We start from the raw sequence: 10,348 nt of genomic DNA on the forward strand, positions 1-10,348 counted from the left end.
TTTTAGCCCTTGCAGGTTTGTTAAATGATTTACAAGCTGTTCTCTACTTGGAGTTTGTTTCCCTCACCCTTTTTTTTGGTTATGCAACAAGTATTTTGCTTGTGGCAGTACTGTTGTATTCTCTAACGTGCTCTAAATACCACCAGTTTCAGAGGGAAACATCACAGTGTAACTTTTTTTATTTGTTGCACTCTAGTTTTTATGCTTCTATTTTTACCACAGAAATATTTATTTTTGAAGAAAGTCATTGCTGTCTGCAACCAGGATCTGTTCTACTCTTCCAAGTCTGTCAGTATTCACAATTGGAAGAAGTACCGCATACTGATTCCAGAAATATTTGGAGGAGATTCATACAAGAGATTCAGATCGGAACACAAGAATGTTTATTTCATGCAAATTTTTATGCTGTTTTGCTCCTTGAGTAACTCTTGAAAGCTATTACTGAAAACAAGCACAGACCTCCTTTAAAACATGCTTTCCTAAGTAGAAGAAAGGTAAAGCTGGTAATTCAGCAGCAGGTCCCTGTTTGCCCTTCGACCAGAGAATCCATGGTAGCTGATGCATATTCTTGTTCATTTTGTAATGCATCAGAAATTACATGGGCAGGATTGTGTGTGTGTTTTTGTTGTTTATGACTGACCTGCAGAAATATTTAGATCTAGTCTGTGGTCTGCCCTCCGCACAGAAGGGAGAAGGGAAGCTGTTCAGGGGCAGCTCGCCAGAAATAACAATCAGGATCCAGGAGAACTGGTTTTGAGGGTAAGGACACCCGTAGGGGTTTGAGACGGTGCACAACATTCAGCTGCCCCTCTGCAGATTTCCCAAACCTGAAAGATTTAGCTCTGAAATTAAATCTGGGTTTGATTAATTTGGGGCATTTATTAACAAGGCTGATGTGACACCAGAGGAGACTAGCTCTTCAGGAAAGTTGTGTAGCATGAACAAAGTGTATTTACCAAATGCTACAGGTGTAAAACCTGTTGGTGCAAATACAGTGAATGGCCTGATGAAGTCCTGATGGCAGCCCTGTGCGTCCCGTGTCTGTGTCAGCCACTTCCAGCCTTGCCCCTGCTGAGGCACAGGAGGGAATGGTGACAGAGTAAGCATCATTGCAGAAAAAAAACCATCATCCCTTCCCAGAGGCAAATGTAGTCGGTGCTGATTTGGAGAGCTGTGTCACAGGTGAGGAGACAGGTCACTGGAAGAGGATTACTTGGGTTCAACCCATCAGCCTTTCTCACCACAGACACAGAATATCTGGGCCTGTAGCCTCAGCTCTGAAGATCTGCTCAACAGCCTATGCAAGAAAATTTCCCTTCTGGTCAGCTTCACTCTTAAATTGCAACTATTTGCCTTTTTCTTTTGTTTTCTCTCGTTTTGACCCCTAATCAGTTGGGTTTTGTGGTGTGGGGGAGTTTTTTGGGGGGTTGTATGTTGTGGGGTTTTCTTAAGCTTACCTTCAGCTATTCATTCCTTGTTAATTCCCCTTAGGATTTGTGTTTGGACCACATAGCACTGGGCTTGCTGCTTTGTTATCAAGGAGACACCAAGGAGGTGCAGAAAGCTGGTTTTCACTTGTGTTATTTTGCAGAGTGCTTCCAAGGCTACAGCTTCTCCCCCTGAGCATGGATGCTTCCCAAGAAAGAAAACATTCAAAGGGAAATGGCTCCTTTGTGCGCCTTTCAACCTAGGACAAGCCAAGTGCATGTTTGTTCCTGGAGCAGGTAACAGACTGCACTGAGCCTTTCATTCCTAACAGACAATTCTCTAATGCCTCCTGTACTTGCCCCTAGAGTATTACTGGACCACTCATCCCATGACCTCCACTACTGATCTTCCAATCCCAAACTCCTTTCAGCTGCAGTTAAATGCCAATGAAGCCTGAAAGATACCAGCTTCTCCATCTCAAGCTTTTGTCCTGGGCCTTTGGGCCCAGACTGGCCTTCAAAATCCCTTGTGAGGTTGCCAGGTAAGGAAAAGGGAAAAAGGAATTGAAGCACAAAGCGAGTGGGTCAGCACTGTAATGAACCTCTGGCTCCAACTCACCACTTGCTGTGACTTAAGGGGACATAACAGCAGCCTGGCAATACCTATGATGAGGTCAGGAGGAGATCAGAGACAGGCTCTTCAGTGCTGCACGGTGGGAGGGTGAGAAACAATGGACATAAGTTCATAAAAGGGAGGTTCAGACTGGATACAAGGAAAAACTTCCCTGCCATGGAGACAGTCAAGCATTAGAAAAAGTTGCTTAGAGAGATAGGTGTGATTGCTGACTTCTGAGATTTTCAAACTCAAACTGGATAAAGCTCTGAGCAGCCTGGTCTGACCTCAGAGCTGACCCTGCTTTGAGCAGGAAGCCGGACTATAGACCTCCTGTCCTATAATCCAAATGTGAAGAAAGCACAAATGATGATCTAACTTCTCTCTCAAGGACTGATCTTGTAGGGTCATTTTTCTCAGAAATGCTCCCTAGGGCTTTCTTAGGGTATTTTCCTAATAACAAACTCTCTTCGTTGCTTGGTCTTTATGCTATTCATTTACCAGCTTTTCTGGTAGCTATAATGCCCACTCGGAGCCCGTGACACCACCTTATCATTGGCCTTTCTCACTCTACTATGTCTTTTGTAGATAGATATTTTACTGGATTATTTTTTTCCCAAATCTCTCCCTGAGATACACCCCAGAATTTCCTTTGAATCAATTTATCTGCTTATTCTAAGACAGCACAGGATGAGGCAGAGAACCTACTGTCCACTCTATGTCTTGTATTTTTACATTCACAGGACCAACCACTTAAGGTGTTCTCCAAGAATGTTAATCTTTGGTTTTGAGGAATCACAAACATCTTTAGGCTAAGGATGGCTAACTGTGTAACAGACTAGATAGCATCGTTTCCTAAATCTACGTACTGGTAATCAGTGCATTCTCTATTATAGCACATGCAGTATTGCAGCTTATACGAAGACCATGTCTATTCTTGACGCCTGTGGGAAACCACCTACATATTGACATTCACCTTCACCAAATGTTGATGCAACCAGAAGTGTTGGATTTGGTAGAGCAATGCTGACATCAGGGAGCACTCAGGACCTCTTCCTGGTAATTGTGCGTTTACAGGGTACTGGCTGAAGTGACTGCTGTTAGAATAGACGTGGACTAATGGTCAAATACAGGAAAAGACTGAGGTTACTCATAAGTAACTTGATCTTTGGACGTGCATGATCCCCAGTTACTTTGTAACTGCATGCCCAGCCCTTCTGTTGTTCAAAATGTCTCTCTTTTGGGCTGGAGGGGGGTCAGAGAAACTAAGGTGATGGAGATGGATCTCTGATGTCCACAACCCTGCATAGTGTGAACTCACTGTACAGTTACTGCTAGAATAAAAGCATCTGTGGTCTTATGATCTATGGGCTCAGAGCCACATTTAAACAGACAAATACACTATATATTTCCAATGAAGGCTCCTGCTAGGTATCTTCTTTTTCCCTTTGCCTTCAGCAAAAGCACCACTGTGGTTCCAGGAAATCAATTTCTTGGGTTTTCAGTCAACTGGGAAGTGTCCAGTTCTGTACAACAACTAAGTCTCCTGATACTAAACTAGCCTTTTTGTGACCTATTTTTCACTTCTTTTTTGCTCTGAAACAGTAACTGAAAATATTTTTCTAATTCCTAATATTTAATTTTTCTCAGTATATGTTTTTTGATGGCAGGTTTAGTCTTTATTTTGCAGTTGACTGGGGAAAAAACCCCAACATTCACAGCTTAGCCTTATGACTGCAGGCTCTTGCTCTTGGAAGGGGAGGAGATGACAACGTGCTGGAGGCACAAGTGATCCAGGCTACTTCTGTACTACACCAAGGACAGTTTCTTGACAGCAGTGCTCAGCAAGCTGAGCCTGGCTATGCTAGACATGCTACTCACACATAAGGAAGGGCTGGCTGAGAACGTTGACATTGGTGGCAGCCTTGGCAGCAGTGACTACGAGACAGCAAAGCTTAAGATTCTGGAGGGAAGTGAGGAAGATAAACACTTGCAACCCTGGAATTTAGGAGAGCAGACTTTGTCTTCTGCAGACATTTTTTTGGCAGACTCCCCCAGAAGACTGCCCCAAAGGGCCCAGGGGAGCTAGCTGAAGCACAAGAACAGTCCATTCTGATATGCAGGAAGTTGAGCAGACATGGGAGAAGGCAAGCATGGCTGAATGTGGAACTCCTGACTGATACCGAATCCAAAAGGTGAGTACACAGACTGTGGAAGGAGGTGTGGGCTACCCTGCAGGAATACAGAAACACTGCCTAGGCTTGCTGAAGCAGAACTAGGAAAACCAAAGACGCACTTGGAATTAGTGAGGGATATAAAGGACGCTTTCTGTATGTTAATATGGAAGGAAGGGTAAGGAAAATGTGGCCCCCACCACATGGGGTGGGTAACCTAGTGACAAAGGTGACAACTGAGGTACACTCGGTGATACCTTTGCTTTAGGTTTTAACTCAAGAGGTCTGTGCTCAGCTTTCTGGGGAGAGCCTGGGGAGTGAGGTACTACCCGTGTAAGAGGCAGCCTGAGTTAAGGACTGCTTACACTGGATCTGTACCAGTCTATGGGAAAGCCTGTACTCGATTCAAGGATGCAGACCCGTTACAAGGGTGCCATCATCCTTGAAAGTGAACCATCCTATGGTGAACAGGGTGCAGGGTTTCCAAGGACTACAAGACAGCAAATGCCCATTTTCAAGAAGGACCCAGGGGACTGTAGGCTGCTCATCCCAACCTCAATCCCAGGCAGATTATGGAACAAACTCTCCTCGAAGCCATGTCCAGACAATATGAATTTACCAAGGGAAAACCATTCCTGACCAAACCATTTGCCTTCTGTGATGAAATGACTGCTTTCAGGTAGTGGCCAGGGAGCAGTGAATGCTTTTTCCTTTGGCTTTAGCAAGGCTTCTGACACCAGCTGTTTGTATTCTTACAATTAATTGGGGAGATATGGGTTTAAGGAGTGATCTATGAGGTGGGTGGAAAATCAGTTCAAGGGCAGGGCTCAGAGGGTTGTGGTCAGCCATTTGAAGTCCAGTTGGTTGGTTGGTTGGTACTACAAAACAGGCCTGAGGAGATAATACTGGGCAAAATAATGCTGAAGGGTTTCATTACCATCCTGGATGTTGGGATAAGTTGCAAGTTCATGGATAACAACAAATTGGAGCGTATGGAGGTGATTGACAGAGTAGGGGCAGGGCTGTCCTTCAGAGGGACCTCAACAGGCTAGAAAGTTGGGCTGACAGGAACCTCATTAGCTGCAACAGACAAATGCAGAGTCCTACACCTGGGAGGGAGGCATAACCCCATGTCATTGAACAAGCTGGGGGCCGACTGGCAAGAAAGCAACTTTGCAGGAAAAGGGGTAGGTGGACACGCTGAATGTGAGTCCGGGCTCCAAGGGTGCTGAAAGCTAACCACAGCTCAAGCTGCAGCAGAAAGGCTGTAGGCAGCAGTCAGAGGGAACTATTGTCACCCTTTGTTTTGGCACTTGTGAGACTGCATCTGCAGAACCCTGTCCAGTTTAGGCCTCTACCGTACAGGATGCAGCATGCATACTGAAGTGAGTCCAGTGGAGCACTACAAAGATGACTGGTAGCTAAAACATATGACAAATAAGGATATGCTAAAAAAATGTTTTGTTCAGTTTTAAGACAAGAAGATTACAGGGGGAGAGGGGTCCAAGTGCTGTCTTTAACAAGACGGGTGATTGTAGAAAAGTTGGAGACAGACTCTTCCTGGTAATGCACAAGAAGAGGGCAAAAAGCAATAGACATAAGGTAGAGCAAGGGGAACTCTCATTAGATACAAGGCAAAAATTCTTTGCAATGTACTGGAACAGGGACCAAGTGATGTTGTGGAATCTCCACCTTGGAGACAGTAAAAACCTGACTGGAGAAGGCTGTGGACAACCTGATGCATACTTTAGCCCAGTTCGGAGGGGTTGGGGGGCTGATTGACCACTCAATCACCAGAGGTGCATTCCAACCCCAATTATTCTGCCATTTTATACAGTTAAAAAAAAAAAAAAAAAAAAAAAAAAAAAAAAAAGGAGGGTGGTGGTGGTTCTAGATGTTGAGATAATGAATACCTAGAAGCTTAATATTTCTGCTTATTTTAGCACTTTCCCTTATAAATGTATAATGTAAATCCCCTGGAACTTGCCTGTATCTTGGAAGTCCTCGAGGCTACACAAAGGAAGGGTGCAGTGTAGCAATCCCAAAGCAGCTACAGAAGTGGCAGGACCCAATCTCTGCAGCCACACGCTGTGCTCCCTAACACAGAGTGCTTGTTAATGTCCATGTTGAGGAGCAGAAGCAAGTAAAGCATTAAAGGAGCTGCCACTCAGCATGTTGACAGTAAGCGTATGGCAGACCCAGGCATTTTTCCCAGCCCTTATTGCTCCTGTCTCTTCCCACAGCCCTAGACTTCAGTCCTCTAACACTCCCATTTAGAAAAGAACATTTCCATCTGCCTGTTTTCCTCTGCAAGACAAATGCTTGTTCTGCAACCAGCTTCGTATCTGACCTGCAGTCCCTGTTCCTCTTCATTACAACCCGTAAGACTCCTGATAGTCTATTTAGTCCTATGCAATTAGATAAAATGCTTAAGTTATTAATGATATTCTGCAAAAGGCTCAGCTTCTGCCACAACAGGTATTAAGTCTTTCAACAAAATTCAATTTTAAGTAACCAGGACACTTTGAACACATGAAAATAGATTTGATCCTTGAATTATTGATTAAAACTGAACTAGCAGCATCTCTGTAATGGAACCAGAAAAATTTGAGATGTTTGTCAAATCCTGCTTTTCTTAGCCACCAGAAGTCCAAGTTCTCTTCCAATAGGACATGTGAGCTTCTCACAAATTGTCCTAAACTGTTGTACTTTTAGGACTAATATATATAGCTGATAAATCATTATATGAACTGAGGATAATAAACTCCCTACAGGATACATAGCAGTATGGCTTTTATCAAAGAAATAAATTGTGCTTTCTTAACAGTTAAATGAAATGAAAAAAAAATAATATTCCTAGTTGTAAATCAAACACGGTTTGCTCTGCTTAGTGATTTTTGAACCATTCCTCAGAGAAACACACTTCAACCTGTAATTCCAGTGATTATTTTTAAACTTTCAGCCTTCAAGATATGTGTTTCATACTGGCTACCTTTGTTAACCACTGAAGGAGAAACTTTCTTTGCCAAATGCTGTTTTCCCTGCCCCAAACACTGACTTACCTACTTTTCTCTCCAGTCCAATATTTTCCATGTCTTTATTTCTCCTCTGCTGGCCAGCTCAGTCTCGTTTGTACTTCTCTGCACTACAATCTACACTTTCTCCTATTGCTCTTCTTTAGGAAAAAAACTTTGGTAGTGCTTTGCAGACTCTATTGAAAGACATAGAAAAGTCAAATGCAGAAATGGGTTCAGTACCTATTAATTGTATTCCTTAGGAAAAGGAGGTTTTCATCATTGCCAGGTTGCTGTCGAGGTACATAACCTCCTCTAGCCCAATGAAGGCTTGAAGCAGGTAGCATAATCAGTTTAATATGCTAAAGACTATAGACAAAGCACGGCTGTACAATCTTTGCAGTTTTGGATGCTGCCGTTCTCCCAGTCATTCTCTAAAAAAAAAAAAAAAAAAAAAAAAAAAGGTGGATTATATTACTGGCATGTGATATTTTAGCTTTGGCAAATAGTTAAACACAGTGCTAGACTTTTCACAGCAAGACTGGGGGTTTTTTCTTTACTCTATGCTCATTTATCTCTATCTATTTTTATTTGATAGCAGAAGATTATGTCTTTTTAGGTTTGTTTGAACTTTTTTTTTTTAGTGGGGCACTTTAATTTACTATCTTTCTCGTGTTCACACGGAGTAATACAATAAAAATGTTCTTTGATGTGTTTGCACAGGCTATGCTGCAAAACTATTTTAAAAGGTAGCCTTTCTTACTCTTTAGCTGTTAACCCTTGATTTTGGGTTATCACACCATAATTGAGCACACACGCCCACGTTCCACTAGGTGGCGTCTAAACATCTTGTAACACCCCCACGTTGACTCGGCTTAACCAAGCTCCCTTCAGGAAGGGAGCCCAGGTAGCGGACCGGGTACGGGGAGAAGCGAAAGCGTTACCGCGTGTGGAAGGAAACGTGGCTGAAAGCGAGAAGACCTGCATAAATGTTAAAAACACCAGCGTGTGATTTACTTTCCCCGTGAATTACTGGCACCGCGGCACAAACCAGTAACTTGGCTGGAAGCGGTGATTTTTTTTTCTGTTCTAGTGCTAACGCGATGACACCTGGGCAAATTAACTTTTGCTTCCCGCTCTCTGCCCGTTGCGGCAGGGGCCGCGCGGTCGGTGAAGCCTCGGTAACCCCCTTTACTCCGCCTGACGCCCCGAGCCCGCTGACGCAGCCCTCCCGCCGCCGTTTCCCTGTGCCGTTGCCTTCCCTGAGGCCTCCCCCCGGCTCCGCGTACCAGCGGCTCCCGCTCTCCCCCCAGCCCGCTCACCCTCCGGCTCCCTCAGCCCGGCCCGCTGGGATCACCTCAGGCGGGGCGGGGACGGTTTAACGGCCGGCGCGCGGGGGCGGGGACGGGTTAACGGCCGGCGCGCGGGGGCGGGGCGCGCGCGCCGTCTCCCGGCAACGCGGGATGGCGGCGGCGGCGGGCGAGCGGGAGTGCCGAGACTACCTGGAGCGGCACCGGATCCCCGAGCTGCTCCACCGCCTCGCCGCGCTCCTCATCTACCACCGACCCGGTGCGGCACCGCAGGGCCGGGCAGGGCGGCTTGTCTCGGCCCGGGCTGCTGTAGGGCCTTCCCCCCCGCCCCGCGCCGCCACAAGGCGGGTGGGGATGAGGGAGGAGGGGGGGTGTGACCCGCAGCTGTGGGCAATTTTACCTCTTTGCAGAAAAACCACGCGAGTTCCTGATCCAGGCGCTGGAAAGGGTGAAGGCTGGAAAACGGGCGGAGGGGGAGTACCCCTACCTGATGGACGAGGCCAACCTGACCGCCATGTTCGAGTTGCTGGACGTTGTGGGGCAAGGCCACATCACGGCGGCGCAGTACAGGGAAGGTGCGTTGTGGATTTTTGGAGGGCATTATTGAAATGGTTCCAAAGCCAGGCATACGTACAGCTTAAAAGCATCTGTACATCCACCGATACACAGCCTGGTAACTTGAAAAGTTGAGGAAGTTACGTATGTTTACCTTTTATTCTATCTAGGCCGCTTTAAGATGTTAAATTCATCTTTTCAAGACTTGCACAGGAAATTCTTTTTCCCTCAATTTAGCTCTTAAAACTTTGGGACTGAGCACTGAAGATCTGCAGCTTGGAGATGATGCAAACATCACACTGGACGTATTCAAGGAAGAAGTGTAAGTTTAATTGAAAGGGTTTTTTAGGGGGGGGATATGCACAGGAGATACATTACCAAGATTTATTTTTTATTTAAATAGCTATATAATGAAAGGACTTCCTGGTTTAACCACTTTGCATTGCAAGATTTAAAAAGTCAGTTACTGCCTGACCTTGCTGGGCTTGCTGTAACCTAAACCAAGCTCAGATTTTCTGAGGATCCTCTCAAAGTGGACCCCTTGGATTCCCCACCCTCAGTGCAGACTGAGGGTTATCGGGGAGCCCAGGGGCTCGAATACTGACCTAGAAATGTGAGATAGATAGCGAAGCAACGTTGTCCTCTTTGCCAGAGGCAGCAACACACCTGTAGATAAAACAGGCTCAGAGTTGTAGTAATTTCTCACAGTCAAGGTGTGGTTCCAGGGGCAATTTTTTGGTAATTCTTGCAATCACTGAAAGGTAACTGGAACTAATCCTCATTGTTATCTAACTAGAACTCTTTTTCTGTCTTAGGAAGAAAAAGATGCTGGAGAGCTGGGCTGCGTATTAGTTTGAGCATTGGTCTGCTATATATATATATAAAGTGCTCAATTCTTCTGGTTTGTCAGCTGTGGATAGCTGACTTTTAGCACTACTCTTTCTCTCATCTCCACCCTCTCCCCTCCCCTGTTTGAGCAATCAGCTGAAAAGGATAAGTGACAAGAACTTGTTCATGTTTACAGGCACTGCAGGGGGATATTTTGAGAATTGCTTTTTTATTAGAATTAGGTAGTTAAAGAAAAACCCTGAGATCTCTTTTACACAATAAAAAGAGTGATTTGGACTTTCCTCCTTCAGCTTGTAGCTTACAGTAAGGGGTTGTTACTTGTTGGCTCATTACCATTGAATAAAATTAACTTTAAGAGCTGAGCTGTTTCTTAAATTGCTTTTTTGGCTTGTCATGTGCTGGGTGT

The 10,348-nt window shown here is 45.1% G+C and overlaps 1 protein-coding gene across 1 annotated transcript; it reads left to right on the forward strand.

Moving 5' to 3' along the window:
* Positions 1–8,676: 8,676 nt before the first annotated feature.
* Positions 8,677–10,304, forward strand: LOC106901463 (EF-hand calcium-binding domain-containing protein 10-like). The gene is made up of 4 exons (XM_014964248.1): positions 8,677–8,797; positions 8,949–9,113; positions 9,331–9,415; positions 9,909–10,304. The coding sequence occupies exons 1-4, from the start codon at positions 8,692–8,694 to the stop codon at positions 9,943–9,945; spliced, it is 393 nt and encodes a 130-aa protein (XP_014819734.1). The 5' UTR covers positions 8,677–8,691; the 3' UTR covers positions 9,946–10,304.
* Positions 10,305–10,348: the final 44 nt, after the last annotated feature.

This window comes from Calidris pugnax, unplaced genomic scaffold (assembly GCF_001431845.1).
Source record: "Calidris pugnax isolate Ruff unplaced genomic scaffold, ASM143184v1 scaffold44, whole genome shotgun sequence".
NCBI lineage: Eukaryota > Metazoa > Chordata > Aves > Charadriiformes > Scolopacidae > Calidris > Calidris pugnax.

What these genes read in the sequence shown, in the direction of transcription:
- LOC106901463 (XM_014964248.1), top strand. Translation starts at nt 8,692, where the DNA reads ATGGCGGCGGCGGCGGGCGAGCGGGAGTGCCGAGACTACCTGGAGCGG. An exon ending in GGCGGCGCAGTACAGGGAAG is followed by an intron (nt 9,114 to 9,330) that starts GTGCGTTGTGGA and finishes CCCTCAATTTAG; the next exon opens with CTCTTAAAACTTTGGGACTG. An exon ending in GACGTATTCAAGGAAGAAGT is followed by an intron (nt 9,416 to 9,908) that starts GTAAGTTTAATT and finishes TTTCTGTCTTAG; the next exon opens with GAAGAAAAAGATGCTGGAGA.